Source organism: Sinocyclocheilus grahami, unplaced genomic scaffold, assembly GCF_001515645.1.
Source record: "Sinocyclocheilus grahami isolate Dianchi unplaced genomic scaffold, SAMN03320097.WGS_v1.1 scaffold55.1, whole genome shotgun sequence".
NCBI lineage: Eukaryota > Metazoa > Chordata > Actinopteri > Cypriniformes > Cyprinidae > Sinocyclocheilus > Sinocyclocheilus grahami.
The window spans coordinates 4,807,681-4,834,011 of NW_015505234.1; the positions used below are offsets into that span (position 1 = coordinate 4,807,681).

The 26,331-nt window shown below is 35.5% G+C and overlaps 1 protein-coding gene across 1 annotated transcript in view; it reads right to left on the reverse strand.

Moving 5' to 3' along the window:
* LOC107583923 (PQ-loop repeat-containing protein 1-like) overlaps window positions 1-26,331 on the reverse strand; it is a 45,913-nt gene that overhangs the window by 17,737 nt on the left and 1,845 nt on the right. The window contains exon 3 of the mRNA XM_016270275.1: window positions 3,433-3,649. Coding sequence (XP_016125761.1) covers window positions 3,433-3,649 — 217 coding nt within the window. The remainder of the gene's footprint in view (window positions 1-3,432; window positions 3,650-26,331) is intronic.

Below are 26,331 nucleotides of genomic sequence, written 5' to 3' on the forward strand. Positions count from 1 at the left end.
ATTTGAAAATTTGAAATATATTTCACACTGTATATGGTTGTCACACACACACACACACACACACACACACACACACACACACACACACAATAACGTGAGAAAAAAAAACCCTTAGATAAATAGGTTGAGCTCCTTCTGCTCACATGTGTCAACAAAGCCATCAGGGTCCAAAATCTGAAACATAAGGAATCAATTTCTGTAAAAAATACAAATGTGAACACACACAAAAAAGCCCCTGTCAAGAATTCTGAGGGTCTTTCAGAACTTGAAAAATGGGGTAAAGCCTCATGGGAGAAGGGAGCCAACGTGTCGCTGGATACCCGTCCCATTAATGTCAGTCACAGTCTGTGACACACAATGACCTTCTGTTTCTCACTTCATCCTGTTCTGTTTTCACCAGAGCAACATGAATTTAAACAGCAGCAGAAGTGGACACAGAATCAACGAGAAGTTCAAATGAGGAGAAAGAAGGTCAACAAGAGATGGGAGCTTTCAGAGAATAGCAAGGGGAGATGGGCCATTGAAATCCATCAGGTTCAATAAATATCTGGCTCAAGGGCACAGCATTGGACCCTCCCAGCTTCAGTGGCCCATATTAAGGACTGTAAGAGGGTATATGGATGGTTGGTCTTGTTAAAGACAGTACTGCATGTGTCATTGGTAGAGCTACTGATGTGTAGACTATCACAATACCTCATAAAACTCTCTACAAGGGCACAGCTCTGCTCCACAATCTAGTGAGCTACCCACCTCAACAGCATTTTACAACCAAAACTCAATGGGTGAAAAAACTGTGTAAAAATGTACCTACACATACAATTCATTGCAGTTTCCATATGAAATGAACATTAAAACACCAAAAACTTTTCACTCAAAAAGTGTTTAGAGAAGCAGATATAATGTTAACAAAGAATTAAGTATGGTTCCTCGCTCAATACTATGTTATGTCCTTAAACACTTTTACCATAGTGCATGATTTGAAAATGACGTTTGTATCACATAACTAGCTCCATATGTATGGCTTTTCTGACATAGCAAACTTGCTCGGTAGCACACCTTTTAGAGCAATACACTCGGGTAAGGGTACTGTGAAACAAGAGTCATGATCAAAGAGCTCAAAGAATTGTAGAAGGAAGCTAAAATGATATGGTTATTCCAGCAAATGTGTTTCTATCTCATTTTGGTTTAGTGTACATGGTGTGTTATTTTCTAACACAGTAGAGGCCTTTAAGAGCCACTGTAGTGCTGCAATATATACAGCAACCAATGTTATAACTTAGCCAGATTAATCTATTTTTAAAACATCTACTGGACTATTCAATTTGAAAGCGCTGGCAAATGTGCAAAAATCAAATACAGTTTTGCAGAAATATTGGCACAGGCACGTTTTCCAATAAGCCTGGGTTGGAATTTTTTAATTATTGTTAATATTTTTTAAATACATTAAAGAAATAGTTCACCCAAAATGACAATTCTGTCACCATTTACTCACCATCATGTCATTTCAAACATATATGACTTGTTCTTCTCTGGAACAGGTGTTTAAAGAACGTTGCCACTGCTCTTTTCTATTCAGTGAAAGCATATAGGCTAATTTCCCAAAGCATAGTGAGCTGCCTTCTAAGGTAGAATACTAATTGAAACAGAATCTAATAAGAGATCAATTTGAAACACTGTACATTAGCAGTAGCACTCCTCACGTGAAGACTTAAGCCACAATTCATTTCAACAGAGTTTGCTGTTAGCATGTTGCTAATCCTAAGATTTATTAAAGCTAATTCAATAAGCATAAAATTACCTAGCACATACAAATGTTGGATAAAATAGGTAATCTGTGAATTAAATGTACCAAACTTTAACTTTTATAATCAATACTTTTTGGTACGGATCAATTTTTATTGGAAAGAAAAAAGATATTTACATATAATCAACATAAGCAGCTCACTAGGTTTTGGAATGGAGCTATAGTGACCAGGGGCTGTCAAGCTCCCAAAAGTGCCATAAAATAGATTATAAAATCTGTTCATTATATTTTGACCTTTCTGTAGTTTCTTTGTATGAGGAACAAATGGAAATGTCTCAATTATTCATTATCTGCAGAAGCTCTCAATTCTCATTCACATGTCTGTATACTGAAACATAATTACAGACAGATCACAAATGCAATATGTCAAACCTGGCATGATGCATTTTTACTTCAGGATGAGTAAATGTTGATAGATTTTTTTGGAGTGAATTATTTTTTTTAATATTGTTTTAGTAGTCACTGCACATTTAATAATTTTAGACAAAATCCCAACAAGTTTGTGGGGAGCCTTGTCAGGTTTAAAGGTTCACTACATATTTATACGCAGATATATGCACACAATATAATGTATACACACACAAACACTGCAGTGCTGTCTTGGTGACAGATATTTTCCACTCATAGATGTTGAAGGACGGCTTTAAACACACACTCTGAACCATGTCTCTAAAGGCTCTGCCAATAATAAATTCACTCGCATACGCAAAGAAACACAGATGTCAGTGCAGTGATCGGTCGAGGGATGTCGATGCCTGCAGACACTCTGAAATCACATCAAGGGCAAAGGCATTACACACTACATGTTATGGCAGTGACACATTCACTGTGTTCATAAAAAGATAGATTTCCGGAGAAATGCCATTTACATTATTTTCCATTTTCCCTCTCCCAGCCTAAACTGTGCCCATAATGTTTAATTTGGCTCATAAAGGGGAGCCTGGAGCATGTGTCACACAGTGTTCTGTGGAGCAGACCATGAGATAAGGCCTTTTTCCTTTTTTTTTTAATAAAAAGAGGGAAAAAGAACTGGCTTCAGCTGAAGTGGAGCTGATATTGAGCTGTGATTACTATGCTGACTAAAGCCTGAGGCTAAAGATATTAGCTTTACTCTAAATTCTCTCTGGTGCTCATTGCGGGATTTTTTTTTTATTTTTTCAAAAAGTACCAGTAAGGTCAACTTTGTTTCAGTCTTCGGATTCGAGCAGAGTGGGCTATGGCATCAATTAACAAGCTCATTAGATGTCTAATAATAATGATCATCATTACGTGCTTTTAATGAATGATGTCTTGGGGGAGGCATGTCCTGCAAACATTTACCATGTGTGAATTTAACATTCTCACCTTCTACCCGTCATGGCACAGGCGACACACATTACGGCAACAATGAACAAAAACTGCCACAAGAGGTTTCGACACATTGGCTGTAGCATGATTTGAATGCTAACTGGAACATAGCATAAATGGACAATAGTGTTGTAGTGATTTTTTTTACATGAGCAGAACGTTATGAGCTGTGTGTCATTTCTCCAATAGACTGAAATAATTTCAGCACTGCATACAAATTAAACTAAGGCCTAAATTCAAACTTTTAATAAAAGATCAATAACAGTTTGGGCCTTGTTTACCTCATGCCTCGGGTGGAGCGGTTGTTGTAGTTCTGCAGCAGCTGAGGCAGTCCCAACATGGCTTCAAACATCACAGCCAAAGAGCCCAAGGTTTCCACAAATAGGACCCAGTCCAGAAAGAGGAACGTTATGAAAGCACACAGCAGCGTGAAGGCAAAGCAGAATATCAGATAGTCCTCAAAAGAACTCCAGCTCCAGAAATACCGAAGGTCCAAATCTGTAGGTGAGACAAAGAAAGAAAGACAAAAAAGGATCATAAAAATATTTCATATACAGACAATGTGTTATCTCCAAGCATCTCTCTATAACACTACCCAAGAAAATAGGAAAGGGAAACTTTAAAGCATTTAATCATTAGTATGCATTTCACAATGCTCAACACCTCACACAAATTCTCTCATGTTATATGAAAAGTTAAATGAGCTTTGAAACCTGTGTGCCTCTTTCTGCAGATCTCCATTATATAAAGAATCTCATTTACGACAACTCAACATTTAATTTACAATTTTCCTGAGAGCTGTGAAATAAATGACCAGGCTCTCCAGGGGAACACAGCCAAACATTCTGCAGTGAGGATTAAGCACTCACATAAAATAAAGACAAAACCTTGACTGTTCTCCAGTCAGCAGAAAAGAAACCATATATATACACAATACAGATACAAATATGGAGATATATATATGTATATATATATATATATATATATATATTCATATTCTTTTTCTTACTAAAAACTTTGTAAAAACGTACAGAAATTATACAGCGATTGCAGCACAAAATAAATAATAAGTAAACTTAACAAAAATGGAAATCATTAAAATATCTTGGTAACACTTGAAGCCTTTATGTATAAAGCATTATAAAGGTATTCATAATGTACGCTGTAATACATTAGCCCTATATCTTTTCATATCTATTTGTAACCAAATTAAAAAGCATTGTAATATTAGCAGATTCCATGTTACATTTGAAATGAGTTGTTTGTAATGTGTTTTAATTAGTGCTGTCAAATGATTAATTGCGATTAATCATTTGACAGCACTAGTTTTAATGCATTATACTTTCTAAAATTGAAACAATGAATAGATAAGTACTATATTGTATTTTATCTTAGAAATTTTCATGAAATCATGCAACGAAGGAGCATTACAAAGAATAAATAAAGCATTAAAAATGTGTTGTATAAAAGCGCACCAAGTAACCTACATTTTTTCTATATGAATTTAAAAAGTGCCAAATGATAATTGTAGAATTTTGATCAAATAAACAGTTATTACGATGAATTAGTACATTTGTATCTAGTGATCATATCTAATTAATATAAAAATGGAAATGTTATTCAAATTAATGGCAAATGTGCACTGTAAAAAATTATTGTGATTTTAACAGTAAAAGACTGTAAAAATGCTACAGTAAAAACCTGTTAATCAGTAACTTTCCATACTATATAAGGTGAATAACTGTAATTACATTTAATGTAATTTTACAGTAAAATACTGTTAAAATTACGGTTTTTGGAAGTGAAAAATTAAAAGTCATTGTATAATTTACATCTGATTCGTTACAAAATATATAGTGTATGTGTGTGTATATATATATATATATATATATATATATATATATATATATATATATATATATATATATATATAAGTACTTCCCTCTTCAGCTTGTGGAAGAGCTGTTTGTGATGAGCTTTGTTTCATCATGTGACTTTCTCATCACTACCTGTTTTTGGTGGTTATCAGTATTACAATGGTTCAAAACAGATATTAGTACTTCAATATGCTGGTTTATTATCATTACATCAGTTAATGAAATACGTTTTTTTATTGTGAATTTAAGTTAAGTCTGTAAAACCTAAAATGTTGCTACCATATTTTTAACGGTGAAGTTCTGGCAACCACAGCTGCCTGTATTTTACAGTAAATGTCACAGTTTTTTTTACAGTGTGGGACATGTTTTGTCCAGTATCTTAAGAATCAGTGAGGAGACATAAAACATATAAGACATAAGATAGTAAGGACAGCTTCTGCATCACATTGGTCATCTCTACATTAGTGATCATGCACCATGTAAGACATTCTGACATGATCAACGAGTACCTGTCTCTCACCCAAACTGATGGCACAAGATCATGAAATGAGCTGACATCAGCTCCAGAGAATTGATAGCTAAATAATAGCCCTGTTTGTTACAGCTCTGACTGGAATGTCATGTTCAGCGGCAGAGAGCCCACAGACCACACGCTGTCATTTAGTAGGTTTTATGTTCTGATTACTTGCATGCGTCTACCTGACAAGCACCGGCACTGTAGTGTGGCTGCCGTGCCAAACATTTGCATGACTGTGAGGTAAAGCGGGGGGACGTCTGGAGGTGTGTTTGTGTGATTAATGCACCGTATATTATCAGAAAACTCACAGCTTGAAATTAGAGAACAGATAGGATCAGGAATTAAAAAACCTAAGCTAGGAAGAAGAAGAAAAAAGGGAACGGCCTCTACCTGACAATATGAAAGGATTGTTTCCATGAATCTATGTGATATAGGCAGGGTCCAAAATTAGCCATCAATTAAGAAAATCTTGCACTAAATATATAATTATTAGAAGTTTTTCCCTGCATATTTGTGGTAAACAGTAGATCGGTCAGATATTTTCATTAAAAGACGGTATTTTATTTGAATCACTTACATCAGCAAAGATTAGATTCTTACAATTTCACTTATATTACTGTTCAAACGTTCAAGCCAGTGTGGGTGTTTTTTTAAAAGAAATTATTAGTTTTATTTAGTAAGGTCACATTAAATTTATCAAAAGTGACAGTAAAGACAGAAAATTATTATACATTGTCACAAAAAAATTCTAATAAATGCTGAACTTTATATTCATCAAACAATACTGAAAAAAGTATCAGTTTCTGCTAAAATATTAATAAGTACAAGAAGAAGTAATAAGAAGTGTTTCATTAAATCAGCCTATTAGATTAATTTCTGAAGGATCATGTGACACTGGAGTAATGGCTGCTGAAAATGTAGCTTTGGCATCACAGGAACAAATTACATTTTAAAATATATTCAAATAGAAACCAGATTTAAAACTAATAATATTTCACACTATTATGGGTCTGCAAGCTCCTTGCAGGGATCAAACCAGTAGCTTTCTGATTAGCAGCTCTGAAAATGAAGCACTACTATGCAAATTCAGATATTCACAAATGAAGCACAAATGCAGTACCATCATTTGGTGCACAAGACAAACACTGACACTTCATTTGTAAAAAACTGCATTAAATAAAAAGCTCTAACAATTTCATTATTCATCTGTGTGCAGAACTGCATAAAAATATACTCGGTTCATAAATACCCCACCTTCAGAAAAATTGTTAAGCATTAAAATGCACCATGTAGCTCATCCTGCACTGTAAATGAAATCAAAAATCCTACGGGTTGTTCCTGAGAGATGTGCTATTACTTTTCTAAAGAAATGAACTCACAGACGATACAACAGGCAAAAAAATCCAGCAGACTCACATTGAAAGAGTAATCCAAACCATAATTTGGGACAAGATCATCATAACCCAGAACACCCTAGAAACAGTTTATAAAATGCCATCATCCTTCATCCTGGCTGGTGTGCAAGCTATAACCCGTCATACTCAGGACGTCTTGTTCTCCAGTGGCATTCAGAATGGAAGTCACTCTTTGAAACGAAAGATATAGAGCACAGCCTTTTCTTCTCAGATGTCCATAGATCAAACATTTCAATTAGTAACACAGCACCTCAAAGTCGGAAGTGTGCCTTAACCTTTGAGTGTGTGTTGTGGCACTAATCTCTTCATAAAAAAAAACACATCTGCAGTCTCAACCCACATCAAGATTTCAGGCCAATAACACAGGTTTTAGCTTCCTACTTCTTCATGGGCCACTTCAATCTTAGCTAGAAAAATAGGCCAGAGGAACCTTTGAAGAGAATGACAACTAATAAGGAGACCCATTCAAATAAACCATCTCTTCCGCTTCTCTCACAAGTGGCCGTGTTCCCAAGGTCTACAGCCTGATGAGCCCTTTCTCAAGTTCTGTTCATGCCTGGATGAAGGCCAAGGGCCCTATGGCAGATGCTTGTCCAGTCTCTGTAATTTTTCTGGGCTATGCCCATTAGCTTCAACCTCAACGCCATTCAAGGCCATGTTGAAGTTTTGCCGAATCCCATGACTGTTTATGCACAAATTTATTTTGCATGCATGATCATGCATATTTATTTGCAGATGCACATGTCTCTTGTATGATATGAATCCTTGATTATGTGCTGCCATAAAAAATCAATGCAAGATGCAAGAAGACATAAGAAAATAAAAAAACAAATCATATACTGTATTAAACATATATTTTTACACTTGTATGTATATTTTTACTATATATATATACACACGTGTTCCTAATATATATATGTATATGTGTATATGTATGTATATACAGTGGGTAACTTGTTGGGTCTTTCCCAAAAAGACTCATGGCTGTATTCGATCAAAAGGGTGCTTCTACTAAATACTGAGCAAAGGGTCTGAATACTTAGGACCATGTGATATTTCAGTTTTTCTTTTTTAATAAATCTGCAAAAATGTCAACAATTCTGTGTTTTTCTGTCAATATGGGGTGCTGTGTGTACATTAATGAGGAAAAAAATTAACTTAAATGATTTTAGCAAATGGCTGCAATATAACAAAGAGTGAAAAATTTAAGGGGGTCTGAATACTTTCCATACCCACTGTATGTACGTGTGTACATAAGGATGTAGGCTGTTGCCGACATTGCATCATTTTCCATTTTAGCTTCATCACTTACCAGCCAATATTTAATTTTAATGTTTGGATTTCATTTTTAATACATAAAAATAACAGCTTATCTTTACCAGCCAGAATTTTAATATTGATGCATCCAAAATCATAAATCATTGCCCCTCCCTAGAATGGACAAAATTAATTGTCACTTTGGGACATAATCATATTTAAAAAAGGATAAAAATTTTTAAAAAACTCAATTAATAATCATGACCCAAGTCTTTCAAAGTATGTGAGTATGCAAAGTATGAGAGCTGAACCGTACCAGAAAGTAAACTTCCCGAAGTGTGAAAATGTGAACAAAAAGAGAAGTCATCACTGACAAAAAAATATGCATTTTTAGATTCACCTTTGTTGCAATAATACTTCAGGTCTAATTTGTAAACTTTTCAGAAAAAATTAATGAATATTGAGGAAAGTTTCATTTTAAATGGAATCTCGTATTCGTGTCAATTATTAGGCATTTAGAACCATGTCATACTTCTGAAAAGAGCCTGATGAGATTTTTTAATGTGCTGGAAGGATCGTTCCAATGTCTCTGCCAATGTGTGGAGGCTATCTATGGTGGCTGCAGTAGGTTTCGGGGTTTTGAGAACACTAAAATTAAAGGCATGCTGAAGAACAGATGTCCAGAACTGCTGAATAATTAATGAAGCTGATAACATGTTCAGAAATAGCCATGTTTAGTTCACACATACACTTTAGTCTATCAATAACCCACAAAAGTCTTAACCCCGCCTCCTCATTTGAATATTCAGTACAGTTCTATTTTCTTTTTGACTGACATAATCACAACTGCTTAAACCTGATGCACTTCATGAATATTTATACAATTTGGTGATACTACTTTGCAATGATACTTAGTATTCATGCATTCAGTATATTTTCAGTCAAGTGTCACAGTTCTTTTTACATTCCATAGTAAAAAAAAGTTATATATTTAAAATACATTTATTTCATAGTTAAAATCTATTAACATATTTACTGACAGATAACTTGAGACTTACTGATATAAAAATGATAATTAAACTTTATTTTGCGTACTACTTGAGCACAATGCTCATTTATTAGGTCTAAAATGTGTTTTAATGTCACTTTTGATGAGGATTGTATGATCTTTGAATAATATCGGTTTTTAAATGCAAAATATTTAAAGTGTATCTGAAGTATACTTGCAATAGTTCCACTTTAGCACAATCAAATATACTTAGTATATCTTTAATTGGACTTCAGCACAATTAAAGTGCATTAAGTACAAAATTAGTTGTTCCAATTTAGCAGACTTTAAGTATACCAGTTTAGTATACAAAAAGTACAATTGCAGGGCATTTTATTAAGTACATAAATATGAAAATGTATTTGTAGTATACATAGCATAAAATAAATGTATTTCAAATATTTATATTTATATTTATTTTTTACTAGGGTTAAGCAGTTCTTTCTTTCTTACACACACAGTTTATCCATGATAAGCAGTATGAGTCCTAATGAACCTTCTCATTCTGTGTCTTTTTGACTGATAAAACTACTCTGAGTTGATCCACTCACTGAATATTCATGCAATACAGTGACACACACACTATTTTGCAATAGATTTCATGCATGCGTACCCATAGCATGCGCTTATTTCCTGCCAAGTGTGACCAGTCTATCTACATTAACATCCATTTGGAGCTCAATGAATATTAATTAGCAACCTTGTAAGTTAATTAGTGAAGCAGTTCATCAAGAAAAAGTGTTTTTTTACATGCATGTGTCGTATTTGTGAAATGTTTTGGTGGGAATATGAGGAAACATCTGGAACAGGCACCGAGCAAGTCCCACTCCGAATGCCCTGACCCGAACGTCTCCACAACCTACAGGTAACCTTGGTGAGCTCTGATGGCCCTGATGCAACTTTACAACAATACATCATTGCCAAATAACTAGAAGGTGGTTGAGAAAACTAGTGTGATGGGCTGCCTCAAGGTTTGCCCTTAGCTGGCTAACATTTTGTTGGAAATAGGTAATCGATTGATATCCTACTTAAATAGAGACTTTAAATTAGATGAAAACAGATAATTAGGTAAGGGATTAGGAGGGGTAATTAAGCAGTTGACCCCAAGGTAAGTGACTAGAACAGCATGTGCTGAGAAAACACTTCAGCATCTAGAGGTCGAACATCTGTGTGACAATGCCGGAGAGATGTTACTAGGGGTTTGACTGCCTGACAATACAAAGTCAAATGATTAATTTAACCTTAGTAAGTCACGGCACTGCAGTGTGACCTTTTGTGATCCATGAAGGTCGATGTGCTTCTTTCACAAAGCATCCTTTTTGCCATAGAGGGTGGTGAGGGAAGATTGACTTCTTCAGACAAACATCACCCATAACCTTCAGTATGGGAACTCACAGCAAACCGCACTCACAGCAAAGCAAAATAACTATTGGCAGCCATCAGCGATGCTGGAAAATATTTTGAAATAGAAGAGCTGTTTTAGCTGATTGTGACATAATTCAAAGGTAGTGTTATAACTCATGAATATTAATTAGGTTAAATAAACATTAAACCCTAAAACATCAAACAATGCGATGCTTATTTTAAAATGCAGGTAAAACACCTGTAAAAAAATCAATACGAAAAATTACTTCATAACACAGTAACATAGTATATGCTTTTTAATCTAAACCGCTAGCACAGCATTTTAGCATTCTGTTAGCCAGTTAGCATGTAGTTCGTGCCTACCGTTTCTTTTATCTCTCACTCCATTTTTCACGAGTTCAAACAACTGTGGTAAGTCGGAATCATTCAACAATCACGGTGAGTCATGGCTTCTTCTCCTGTTATTGTCACTTGGACTTCTTGCCACATGTATAGTGTAGCCTTCTCTGTCAGCGGCGAGGGATTCACATGTGATAAATGCAGGGAAATAGTTAGGCTGACAGAGAAGATTTCTGAACTGGAGACATGCATATAAACTTTAACTGAGGATAGTAAGAATGTGAGGGCCTTAGATACGGCTTTGGGTTCGACTAACTGTTAGCTTAGCGAGTCTGGTTGCAGAGCCCCGCAGCAGGGCGACTGGAACACCGCTCTTCCACTCTGATTAAAACATTAAACAGGTTTTCCCCACTCAGTGACGCACCCACTGAAAAACCTGATGAAAGAGCCCTTGTTACTAGCGATTCTATTATACAGAACGTGAAAATAGAGACACCAGCCACCATAGTCCAATATTTACCAGAAGCCGCAGCGCCTGACATCTTGGCAAATTTAAAAGTGTTGGCTAATGCTAAATGTAAAATCAGTAAGATTGTTATTCACGCCAGCACTAATGATATTTGACGTCGCAAGTCGGAGATGACTAAAAATAACATTAAAGAGGTGTTGACCTCTTTAACCTAGCAGGGCGACTGGAACACCGCTCTTCCACTCTGATTAAAACATTAAACAGGTTTTCCCCACTCAGTGACGCACCCACTGAAAAACCTGATGAAAGAGCCCTTGTTACTAGCGATTCTATTATACAGAACGTGAAAATAGAGACACCAGCCACCATAGTCCAATATTTACCAGAAGCCGCAGCGCCTGACATCTTGGCAAATTTAAAAGTGTTGGCTAATGCTAAATGTAAAATCAGTAAGATTGTTATTCACGCCAGCACTAATGATATTTGACGTCGCAAGTCGGAGATGACTAAAAATAACATTAAAGAGGTGTGTGAACTTGCAAGGACGATGTGAAACACTGTAATATGCTCTGGCCGACTCCTTGCTTACCGTGGTGACGAGATAAATAGCAGACTGTCGTCACTCAGTGGCTCGATGTCTAAGTGGTGCCACCAGAATAACATAGTATAGGTTTCATAGACAATTGGACAAATTTTTGGGGCAGACCTGACCTGTTGAAAAGAGATGGTCTTCATCCTTCTAGGGGTGGTGCCGCTCTTCTCTCTAGAAATATGGCACACAGTCTTAGAGTTTGTACTTGACTAACTGGGGCCCAGGTCAGGAAGCAGAAAGACTGGCTAAACCGACTAATCACGTCACAGAAGTCAGTTAATTCTCAGAACTCAGAGACTCTTTCACCTCGATATCATACTATAGAGACTGTGTCTGTCTGTTCCCCGAACTAGCAAATACAAAAAACTTTAATTGATGTTCAACAATTAAAAAACAGATATAATAAAGATAAACAAATGATAAGGCTTGGTTTAATGAAAATTAGATCCCTTTCTACAAAAGCGCTTTTTCTAAATGATATGATCACAAATCATAAATTGATGTGCTCTGTTTGACAGAAACCTGGCTAAAACCAGATGACTACATTACTTTAAATGAGTCTACCCCCAAGATTACTGTTATAAACATGAGCCGCGTCCAAAAGGTAAAGGGGGAGGTGTTGCTACAATTTAAAGCAATATTTCAGAGGTCTGGCTTCAAGTATAATTTGTTTGAAGTAATGGTGCTTTATATAACATTATCTAGTGTAATAAGTGTTATTGATAAATTCCTTGTGATTTTTGTACAGGCTACTGTATACAGGCCACCAGGGCACCATACAGATTTTATCAACGATTTTGCCAATCTGAGTTAGTGCTAGCTGCAGATAAATGTAGATAATAAAAATTATGCTTTGGGATCAGCATTTATAGACATTCTAAACACGTGTTGTCTAACCTACTCATTGTCATAATCATACTTTAGATTTAACACTATCACATGGAATTGATGTTAATGGTGTTGAAATTCTGCAGCAGAGTGATGATATCTCAGATCATTATCTAGTCTCACGTATACTCCATATAGCTAAAGCTGTAAATTCAACTCCTTGTTACAAATATGGTAGAACCATCACTTCTACAACAAAAGACTGCTTTGTAAATAATCTTCCTGATTTGTCTCAATTCCTCAGCATATCCAATAGCTCAGAAAAATTTGATGGTGTAACAGAAATTATTGACTCTTTCTTTTCTAGCACTTTAGACACGGTCGCTCCTTTACGCTTAAAGAAGATTAAGGAAAACAGTCCGACACTGTGGTATATCGAGCACACTCGCACCCTAAAAAGAGCAACCTGGAAAATGGAGTGCAGCAGGAAGAAAACAAAACTAGGGGTATTTCATATTGCATGGAGGGAAAGTACTTCTACATACAGAAAAGTCTTTAAAAAACACTAGATCTGCTTACTTTTCATTCTTTTAGAAGAAAAAAAACACAACCCCAGGTATTTATTCAATACAGTGACTAAATTAACAAAAAATAAATAAAGCATCAGCAGGTGCAGACATTTCCCAACAGCACAGCAACAATGACTTTATAAACTTCTTTACTTCCAAGATTGATACTATTAGAGATCAAATTATAACCATGCAGCTGTCAGCTACAGTATTGCATCAGACAGTGCACTATAGATTACCTGAGGAGCAATTCCACTCATTCTCTGCTATAGGACAGGAAGAATTGTATTTTATAGTCAATGTCTGTTTATATAAGTACTTACAGATAGATAGACAAGCAGACAGACCAGGAAAATTACAAATGGCTCGTCATGACAAAATGACTGCTGGCCTAATTAATATTCATGAGTGAATAGTGGGCTTTGTAAATACAAGTCTTGCTCAGAATACACTTGGATTAAAAGGCTGTCAGGATGTATCATGTGACTTGGCATTGAAATTCAGTATTAAACCATCTTTTTGTTTTTATAAATATTGTAAACAAGCATAACTTAATGTCCAATATGTAATGCCAACAATTTAACATTGAAAATCGATTATACCACATTAAAAGTACAAACCAACTAAATGGAACTTTAGTTCTACAGTGTTTTTAGATGAATGGTTATCAACAATAATTTTTAGTATACAATAAATTCCTTGTTAGGTACACCAGATTTTTTAGCTATTAGGTGAATTTTTGTTGATTGTAAACTAGACGTATGGAAGAAGGCCTCACTGCCTCATCAGAGACCACATACACTAGGGATTATCGGTAATTTAAAGCAGCTTATCTTCCTCTCAGCTGCCTTGTTGATGGAGTGTACTGGTCGATAATTAAAGCCATTATTGAACAGATGCATAATTTTTTTTTAGTCCTTCTCTGCTTATCACCCTTCTTCTCCGTACAGCTGCTTTGCTACTGATGGACATCCAGATCACCTTCACACCGGTCACACACGTGTGTGTGTGTGTGTGTGTGTGTGCATGTGTGTGTGCGTGTGTCAGGATTATCCTACAAAATCTTAATCTTTCTCTGTGATAAATCTAAGTGGCCATAAAATGAAAGGGGAAAAAGTGAGATTAGGTGTTTAAGGGTAAAAGCATTTTCTCAGACGGTGGCCTGCATAACGATTAGGGCTACACGATTAATCGAAATTAAATCACATCGATAAATTGCGATTAGGCAGAAGCTGCGATTGTCATGCGTATCTTTCAGTGAAGCACGGTTCTGTGATCAGCATTAAATCTCCATCCAAAGACCAGAGGGCGCTCTCGCGCTGAAACTCCAAATACGCCTCGCAGAAGAAACCCAGGAAATCCCTATAGCGGTTGCTGAATAAACAGAAGATTTAAACAGAAGATTGAACTGCTTTTATAAATTCAACGTGACTAATAAACACACGACTACGACATATAGTTTATCTGAGTTTGTCTTATTATAATTTTTATTATAATAAAGTATATAATAATGCAATGCTAATCGACATAGCCTTTATCACTACTTAGAATACTATGAAATATGTTGCGTGCCTTATTCTGTGTAAGAAGCAACATCATCTCACAGAAGGATTTATTTCAAACACTCGACTGACATTATGAAGTTAGTTTGGAGTAAAAACATGTTGTAAAATAACAATGTGGTATTTTCACGTACTTTCAGGTGGAGCAGGATTTACTACACAGAGCCGTAGTTCACTGACAAGCTACGCAAACAGCTTTCATAATCGCAGAATGATTTCTTCGATTTCATAATCGCGCGATTATGAACGCGATTTTGCGTAGCTTGTCAGTGAACTACGGCTCTAAACGCTGCTCCATCTGAAAGCACATGCTGGAGATCTACTACTAATCACAGAACCGGCTTTACTGACAAGATGCGCATTACAATCGCATTCGATTAATCGTGCAGCCCTAATGACTATATTCTGCTTGAGTTCACCAGTCATGCTCGACCGTTCTCTAACCTCAGGCAATGACATCGAGATCACTTTGCCAAGGCAATTCTTCATGTCCACCTGTACATTCCTCGTCAGTCATCAGCACAAGACCATGAGAACCAGACGAGTCCTCTGCTCAATCTGACATGCGTTGCAGCCTGGAGACCAGAGGAGAACTTTTGGGGAACTTTTTCTCCCAAGGTTTTTTCTCAATTTCTGTCACCGATGGAGCTTTGGCTTACCACCGTCACCTTTGGCTTGCATAGTTGGGGACACAATTTCAGGAAACAATGTTGACTTGACTGCACAGACACTAATAGAAGAGAACTGAACTAAGCTGGAGGATGACATCACTGAATCAACAATGAACTGACTTTCAGTTTTTTTATTATCCTCTTGCATTATCAGCACACATTTTTACTAATCCTGTTTTTAACACTGTAAAGCTGCTTTGACACAATCTGTATTGTATAAAGCGCTATATAAATAAAGGTGAATTGACATGACATGTGAATGCCACTTAAGATATGTGTCTGAACAGGTTAGCTGAACTTGAACCTAGCCTATTCAGGGATACCGTAAGATCAATTAGTGAACTAGTCTAATATGTCGTTTTGCTCTAATTAGTAGGGTACATAGAACTCAACCAGTCAACCAATAAGGGGGCCACATTTCACTGCAAGGGAGGTGTGAGATCATTGAAAAGCAATTTCTTTCGGGTCTTTCGCACCGCTTTAGTTCCAGAACTAAATGTACGGTACTAAAGTACTGGGACGATTTTGCACAAACTATTTCCCAGTACCATTTAAAGGGTTGCATTCGCACCGAGAGTGTGTACTAAGAAGTGACGTAAGCCGGTCGACAGCGACGTCATTTGTGCGCGGTGTTCAACAACAGAAACAAAGAACTACATTAACAACAGGAGGATGGAGGATGCTGTGATCGGAGCTGTGTTTTTGTTGTGTCTCGCGGGTTTCACAATAATGGACATGGAATGTCGACGTATACGTAAAGCGATTGAAAGAATGGAAAGGAGGACTAAGAATCTCCAACGACAACTGGCAGTGCTACATTTGCTACAAGTGCCTGCACTTCAGCATACGTCCATCTATCGCTGTTCTCCATACTTGCGAAATAAGTTGACATGCTTACAGTATGTTTACACAGCGTTTTAAATCATGGCGGGTGAGGGTGTTTTCATACGCGTTTGACCAATAAATGTCTACTTATGTCACGATTAGTACCAGTTGTGCTGGTTAGACCCTGCTCCGGAGTAGGAGCTAATTTGGTTCTCGAAAAAGGCAGTCCGGTACAAAAATCGCTCCCAGTTCCGGCGGTGCGAACACGCCGAAAAGTGGGTAGTTCCACAATTAGTTCTGGTACTATGAAAAGGTTCCTGCGGTGCGAAAGGCCCTATTAAGTAACTCTAAACTCAAGCGTCCACACTACCACATCAATGTCAAGTGATGGACACTCTACTATGAAATCTTACCCTCACTGCTTTCCTCTCGGCCTGTCAGTGATTACCCGGGCAAAAACACACCGGACAGCCTGTATTTCATCAGGGATTCTGGAGTTACAAGGCAGCATTAGGCATGCAGGAGAAGGAGAGAAAGGCTAGAAGAGAGAGAGAGAGAGAGAGAGAGAGAGAGAGGAGAGCACTAAAAGCAACTCTGATACGGGTTACATAAGACTACGCAAGACACTGACGGTGAGTCAAGGACACGGCATAAAGAACACACACACACACACACACACACACACACACACACACACACACAGAGACGCTGCAGGAGGGATTCCCCAAACAACGAGGCAGAGCCAACGCAAGATTTACCTGCTATGACAATGCAGCCATTTATGCCACACCATGACTGCATATAGACTGCAGAGATCCAGGATGTGCTGCACAATAATTCACAGTGAAAGGGAAGGGTGTGAAACTCATGTTAATGAGAAAGGGGAAAAAAGTGCCATCAGGACAAAAATGGACAAAGTACAAATGGAGAGTGGGTGTGAAGAGAGATTAGAAACTCATTTCAAAGTCAGAACAGAACAATTCATCAACAACTAAAGCAGGATGTGGGATTATAATGTTGCAAGGTGAATCTGTCATTTCATCAATGTGTGGTTCTTCAAATATACTTTGTCTTTGTCTTCAAAGGAGTTGATTTTAATTATATTAACATCTTTTTCTTTCTGTTATATGAAGGTCACATTAAAACTGTCTTGGAAACTTTTTAATATGAAATTCAACATTTATTTTGATAATTGATTCTTTATGCTTCCATCATTAAATACAGCAAGATGAAATCATGTAATTAATTCCTATACATTGTTATCAAAATAAATAAATAAAAAACTGTTATTTTAGAATCACTGAGATAATATTAGTGTTTTACTATTAATTTTTTTCTTTTCATCTGTTTTCATTTCTACATTTTCTGTTTTCATTTAAATTAGGTAAAGTTTCAGTAATTGTGTTGTGTTTTAATTTATTTTATTTTTTATTTCAGTTTTAGTTTGAAGAAATGATAATTTCTTAATAAATAATAAATAAACGAATCATTTTCTTATTTATTAATAATTAATGCCGCCTTGGCAACTAGCTGAAATACAAAAGTTTTTTGTATTTTATTTGATATCAATTAATGTTTATTCAAAATTGGTTTTAATTTTAGTTTTAGTTAACTATAATAACCATGTGATAGGCTTAATATCAAGATTTAGTGCGTGAAAATTATGTATAATCAATTTTGACACAAATTGTTGTTCCTCAGTTGTGGCCTCATTTTCACCATGACCAGCAATTCTGCTCCTAGTAAATTTTTCTAAGAAATGTGTGGACTTGTTTATAATGGAGACAATGTCAGTAATGAGCATGCCATATGAGACAAGTGCAAAGAAAACTGAGAAAAATCAAGGAAAATATACCTTTGAACAGCATATTCTCTGTAAACTGACCAAATTATGAAAAAGTGTGAAAATATATCATTTTGTATATTTAGGATACAAAGCGATATGAAAGTAGCACTGGCATGTTGCCAGGGACAACAGCGATATACATCTTAGCAGTCATTAGTCAAAAATATCTGACCGCTCAATGCCACGGCTCAAATATTCAACAGAGCGGTGTAATAAAAAGCAGGATGTATAGCCTCAGGACTTGAATGAATTATTTAGTTTGAGTGTCTCTTATACTGCGTGTCTCTCTGAATTAATTTACAGTGTGGTGCAGTGCACTACACTCACTGTCAGCTATTCGCCCCACTAGACAGGACATGGAGAGGACAGAACTATAGAGCCATGCGAAACACACGCAGACACATAACCATGTACATACACACACTTGCACTTTTAACACATCATCCCATTACGGGCTGTGACTCTTTTTAGCAAATGCCTTTCAGCAAATCCCCTCTTGCTTTCTGTCTGTCATTCATATTTAATGTTGATGCTTTACGGTCATCTTCATTTCACCGTCTCACCACAAGGTCAAGAGGGTTAAAGGGCATTATGTACATTTGAACTTGATGCTCATGCCTCAGTGTATATCGGAGGACTTGGATGACACCTTCATAGATGCCACAATGATGTAGAAAGCATTTTTCTTCAACTATGGGCACTTTTAAAATTAAAATTCACTTTCACTAGTTTATTTCTACAAACAATGTTCAACAATAAATATACACTGAAAAAATGTACACCTACTTCAACGTAAAATGATAAGTTGCTGTCATAAATTTTTTAAGTATAAGGCTGTACAAGTTCAACTTAAATTATAATTAAATGACTTCAAAAATGTGAAATTCTTATAACTTATAAGAATTTATATTTATATATAAATACATATTTCTAGAATTGATTGATTTATTTATTTTCATGAAAGTCATGAAAATTCCTACCACAGTGTCACTTCTTCCACCATACATCAAATTATGTTTTTTGTTCAATAGAATTCTGTGGTGGAAATGACTTTAAAATATTTTGGAATAATATGGAATTAAATGGTCAACATTTTTTCCTGGCTAAGGCTAATTTCATAGCTAACATTTTATGTACCCTTAATACTCACAATCAAATCATATTTGTACACTTTTTGCATCATTTCATAAAATTAAAGCTTGACCAGACGTGTATTTTATTCATTCATGATATTTACCTTGATTTCTCTTTATTTTCTGCAGATATCATGCATTTTTGTTTATTTGACTCTTTGCTTAGATTATCATACTTTAAACTTCATACTTAAATGTAAAAATTCATGTTTTTATGTATTTTCCCAGAATCAGGATTGAAAATTCAACTGTCAACTATCAACTCTCTATTGAATAAAAATCTAACAACAATATATTAATTTGAATAAAAATCAACTTCTGAGACATAAAATTCCCTTAAATAAAATAAAAGCAGCAACATATATGTAGATCTAGAACAGATATCTTCCATGTGAAATGGCTATGACTATAGTCAAAACAAGAAGCTGATCTGTAACACCGGGAGATGCAGAAACAGCTTTCCACAAAAGCTTTCACAATCAGAAACATAATCAAAACTTTTCAGTAGACAAACCAAAGTTGTCTGCTCCTCAAGTAGCTCAGTGTAGCACAGAGCAGTGGGCACCTTTTATCTTCTACCTAATGAAATTGGTGGAATCTGTCTGCACGCGTTTGATGGATGATACAGATCCGGTTTTAATGGGCCTTGAGAGAGAGAAAGCAAAGAAAATGAGAAAGAGAAAGCGAGTGAGGAAATGAGAGAAACAGACAAGCCGAGAGAGAGAGAGAGAGTAAGATAAAGAACAAGAATCTGAGGCAGAATGAGAAAGTGCAACCAAAGGAATGAGTCTGAGGTCACTGGAGAAAGCAAAAGGAAGAAATGAAGAATAGTGGGGATCCATTAGAAGAAATATGCAGCTGCGCTAACTTTAAGGCAGAACCCAACTCAGGGGTCCAAGTGGGCATCGGAGAGCTGTATCTGATGCCGGTCATTTTTAATGAGGCAGCAAGGGAACTGAAGTCCAGAAAGCACAGCTAACTCTGGAGCATCTAAACCGCATTATACTAAGTTAAGATGAGGATTCTGAAAATTTTATTTATTTTTTGATACAGAAAAGGACCTTAAAAACACTACAGGAAAAAAAACAGCTAATTGGTTAACTTAAAAGTTATAAGGATAAAAATTGTAAATGGGTTAACATTAGACTAAATGTAATTTTACTGTAAAATACTGTCAAATGTATGGTTTTCACAAGTAAAAAGAATAAACTACCAAAAAATATATACTTTATACAACATTTACATTGAAAAACAAGGACATTGCCTGAAGTGTGACATCAATTCATTTTTTTCCTCATCTTTGCTATACAGTTTTGTGTTACATTTTATGTTATTTAGTTCATGTATTTTGCATTATTTTAATGTCATTCATGTTACCCTGATGGTGTCTTTGTGTGTAGTATGAACATGCATCTTTACATTTTTAATAGATTTATGTTTTACTCAGTTTTTTCCCCTTCCCACAAACATTCAAGTTTTGACCTTTTGTCAAAGTTGACACTTCAGAACGCGGTCACGCAAGGGCGTTCCCAAAGCGACTCGACGCAGCGTCTCGTTCCCTCGGGGGAACCATGGTTACATACGTAACCTAGAGACGTTATTGAAGCTCTGGATGTTTGAACATGTTTTGATGTGTTCTGTCCATTTATTAATTTGTAAGTGAAACAGTTGATTAAGTCCTTTAAAAATGTGTTTTTATTTATTTGGTTGAACCTGCTATTCAGGAAAATGAACTACCTTAAATTTAAATGAACTTAAATTTTGAAGTTGAAAATACTTAATATTCTAAGTATACACAACTGAATAGAGTCAAAGCAAAAAGATAACTAAATAAATTATGAGAGTGGATGGGGGGAAAATAGTATATATACACAAGGATTGGCCATGAATTACGGACAGGCAATGAACAATGAACTCTGATTCATCTTGTAGTTTTCTACTGTGTCACCTCTATTAATATGGTGGTTATCAGTACATTAAGATAAAAAAAGCAAATTTTGAAAATTATTGAAATACGTTTTTGAATATCTATAGGCACCAATATTCAATTAATACCAGAAACATTATCAGGAGTTTTTTACAGTGAATTTCTGGCAACCACAGCTTTTTTTTTTTTTTTTTACCGTAAATTTAACCATTTTTTTTTTCTACAGTGTGGAGTCTAAGTGAATTCTCATTAATAATAGAAATGAGGCAGGCAACATGTGGAATTGAGGCCCCTGGGGGCAAGCGGTGGCTAACCAGCACTCTCATCTATCATCCATCTGGACTGTCACCAGAGCTGTCACATCTACATTGAGAAAAGAGGGAGAATTTAGGAGTCATTGTGTTGTCTATTATAAAGATACTTTCATGTGGCATACTGCGTCATGTTTGTCCATAATGGTATCTGTAACTGTAAAATGTAAACTAATTGTAGTTGTGAGCTAATGAGAAGTCAAATGAATCATGCAATGTAAATTCAAGTTTTGAACGGTATTATACATCACACTTAAACTAAAATATGGGATCAGACTTTTATTATGAATTTTGCATCAGAAATAACTAAGGCAGCAGTCCCTAAAAGCATTAATGAGTGGAAAAAGTCACTACAAAGAGAAAGCTAGATGGGTGAATCTCATTAAAACATGTCCAGGGTAACATTTCACCCCAAAATCAAAATAAAAAAATATTTTGAATAAAGAAAATGAGGTCTATCAATATTTTTTTCCATTGCAAAATTATTTTCATGAAGTTTAAGCACAGGTTTTATGAGACTCACCCAGCTAGAGAAAAAAGTAGCGAATGATAGAGAAGGAGCCAAAGGTATTATGGAGATCAGGTTTGGGAAAGAGCAGCAAAAGGGCAGCAGGAAAATTAAAGTGAGTAGAAGGAGAAAGAGATTTAGACCCGCTGAAGAGCTCTCTAAAAGGCATCATAAAAAGAGCTTAGAGACGTTGACCCTGCGGTGCTGTTTCAAGCTCTATAAGACTGTCTCCTTACTGAGTTTTCACCTTGTTATGTGCCATTTGTCTGTTCTGTCAGAGCCCAGTAAGGATGGAGTGATTGAGGGATGGGGAAGGGACCCGCCTGTCAGAATCCACTGCTGATTCAGTGAGAGAGAAGCCACTGCTGAGACCAGACTCCAGAACTGAGGGTCAAAGATGAACTCATCAGTTTATAAAAGCACCTCACAAATAACCAGCAGACACAGCCATGGCCGGACACTAAAGAGCTTTTCTGCGCTAATGGATGAGCTGTATGAACTCCTGACTCAAAGCAAAGTGAGACAGATATGTGCAGAGCGAATAGGGAAAATGGCTATTTTAAAAATGTAAAAATGTGAGTGGTGAAATGCATATAAAAGTGCAAGGATGTGGTTTCCAATGCGTTGCTATGGGGTTTCTGGTTGCTAGGGCAGTAAACATCCAATTATCATACTCAAATCTGTTTAGTCCCTCATATATATATATATATATAAATAACATTATAACATATAACAATTAAATGAAAAATGTCTAAAATAATTAATTTTAGATGTAATGTATTTTTATAATTAATTTTCATATTTATTCATATATAATTAAACTTTTAAAAATAGTAATCCCTTTTTATTTAAATATGGGTGCGTGTGTGCATACTTATTAAAAAATTATTAATTTGTTATTATTCTACTTAATACTTTTTGTGTAATCTGTACATTCAAACTCGAGAATCAAAAAAAAAAAAAAGCTTATTCTTAATATCTTATTGTGTTCCAGGGGAAAATCCTAAGTCTGATTGCTTTTAAAAGTAATAGCACAACTGCAATCCTATTTGAAATATCTTTTACATCTGTAGTATAAACAATGCAGGACTTGTTACATGCCAAATAGTGATGCCTGACTTAGCAAGAAGATGGAAATGTGAGCAGATTAATTCCTGCTGTATGATATTATCCATATTTCACATATTCTGACATTTACACAACATTTACACAGGAGCCTATATAAAAACATCAAAACATGTTCAGTGGGAGGGAAAGACAAGGCAGGGGTTCTTCCAAGGATCTATGATATATTCCATGTAGTCTTAATAATTCATGGCCTGTAAGCGTCTTTACAGCAGAAGTGTTAAGCCTTACAATTATGTCAAATATTCACAACACAGCGGAAGTTCCAGGTGGACATTTCACATATAAATAAATCAGTTCACTGCTGTAAAGCTGAAGTGTGCACTCATGAACACACAAGAAAATGTAACAAATACATAATGGATACAACTGAACTGTTGTATTATGCAACTGCATCTTTGGCAAAACAGTGTCACCTGGGTGCACATACTTATTAAATTACAATTTGACTTAATTGGACACACACCAGGGTGTTAATGAAATGAGTATCAGAGCTGAGACGCCACACTTGTTTGTTTCTCACACAAGTTTGTTTCTCAACTAAGTTCATATACATCCCATAAAAATAAATAATAAAGTAAAATTATTAATATCACTACTAAATACTTTTTGGGGCCCTGTATATTCAAACTCAAGTCATGATCCACATGTCTCCACAAGAGGGCTCTGCTGTTCTAGTTTTTAATGTCTCATTACTTTAATCTAATAAAATGGTCCTTTAAATGTCAGGGATCCACTTTAACCTGGATTAAAACATCAGTAAATAAATAATAATTTAATAATCAATAACCCAAGACATGCCTGCGGCCTAAATATTTACAGTTCAAAAGCTTGGGTCAGTAAAATGGTTTTTAAATTAATACTTTGATCAAGAAAGGATTCATTAAATTGACTAAAAGTGACATTAAAGACATTTATCATCTGAAATATAATGTCAAAGAAATGCTGTCCTTTTGAACATTCTATTCATAAAAGATTCCAGAATAATGGTTTCAACAAAAATATTAAGCAGTACAACTGTGTCTTAAGCACCAAATCAGCATATTAAAATGATTTCTAAAGGATCATGTGACACTGAAGACTGTAAAATATAGGTTTGCCATCCCAGAAATAAATTACATTTGACAAAATATCTAAATAGAAATTTAGTAGAACATTCATTTTAAATGGTCATCTATATTTCACAATATTACTGTTTTTAGTGCACACTACATACATTCAGCCTGGATAAACATAAAAGACTTCTTTCAAAAACAATAAAAAACCGACCACAAACTTTTGAATGATAGTGTAAGATTTTAGCTGCAGGGTGAATGTAGTTTTGTCATAATGACTTAGTAGAACATTCATTTTAAATGGTCATCTATATTTCACAATATTACTGTTTTTAGTGCACACTACATACATTCAGCCTGGATAAACATAAAAGACTTCTTTAAAAAACAATAAAAAACCGACCACAAACTTTTGAATGATAGTGTAAGATTTTAGCTGCAGGGTGAATGTAGTTTTGTCATAATGACAGTAATAAAACTGCTAGTTATTGTGAAGCAGCGACACAGTTTTGCTAAAATATGTGTAGATTTACTCTGAAAAGGCCACAAGAAGGAAAAGTAGACTGAATGAAATCGAACTGACACAAACTCCAGGGCAAAGCACACTGGCATTTAAAGCACACTCTAAAACAACAGATGAAACAGATATGGGACATTGGCTTCTTTGATTCGGTCTTCTAAAGGTCACACTGTAACACCTCTCTTAACATCTACAAATTCATGTCAAGACAACAGCAGGAGTCTAATGAACAGCCTGAGGGCAATCAGTGTGAGTCAATGCAAAATCATTCATAGCTCGCAGTGGTAAACAGACTCGAGCTTTACATGTGACGTGACCTTACATATTCCCCGTCACTGAAAATAGAAATGTGTGAGGGTACATCATACAGCACAAATACATAAGCATATAGGTTAATTGGTCACTTTGAGCATACAGCTTCAAAAATGTATGTGTGTGTTTTAAAGATCTGTTCTTGTAACCTGACAGCTTGCGTGTGTGTGTGTGTGTAGGTGTGAAGGTATGCAGGGACAGGTGGGCAGTAGGTCGCATATAGCCAACAGGATAGTCAGTGATTAAAGAGGGTCTCGCATGACGTCTAACTTTCAGTGCGAGGACCCGATGTCCGTGCTATTCTGGGTCCAACACACACCCTTCCCTTCTGTCCCAGCTGTAACCGGACACCTTAACTGCCATTCAGACAAACCCGCTGACGCACACTGCTCTTCAATGAAACCGGATGTTCAGCACTGAAACTGCTGTTAGCAGGCACACTAGGGGGAGCTGATACAAGAAAAAAAGTCTTATTAAAATAATAATAAATCAAATTTGAAAATTGTGTTAAAATTTAAATGTTAGTGTTCAATCGGAAAACACTCTTTACAGAAGTTAACTGTTATATCGAATCCTTTTCTCCACCTGATAAGAGTGAAGTTAAAATAATTAATTTAAAAAAATAAATAAAATAATAATAATAAATAAATAAACAAATACTTGCATAAGTTTAGGCATTTCTTATGTGACTTATACATAGGTAACAAGGTATGATTTCGCCCTCAAAAACATCACAGCATAGTTTATTATTTACTATTTGTATCTATTTGGTTTCATTTAATCATATTTTTAAAATGCAATTATTCAAATTGTTTAGAATCAGCATAAATCTGCTCACTGTGAAAACAAACTTATTCAATTAAAAATTATGAACTGTTAAAATATGACTAGCTATAGAACAATCAATATTTAATTGGTTAAAATTGATAAGAAACAAATTGCACTTATTGATGATAAATATATAAACCTGGTTATTGTGTATTTGGGGGAAAGAAATTTAGTTTATTAAATCTTTGTTTCTTACCCGTTTCATTTATGTATGACTGACAAATATGCATTACATTATGTTTATTATTAGTTTATGTTAAAACTGCATAATCCAAATGAAG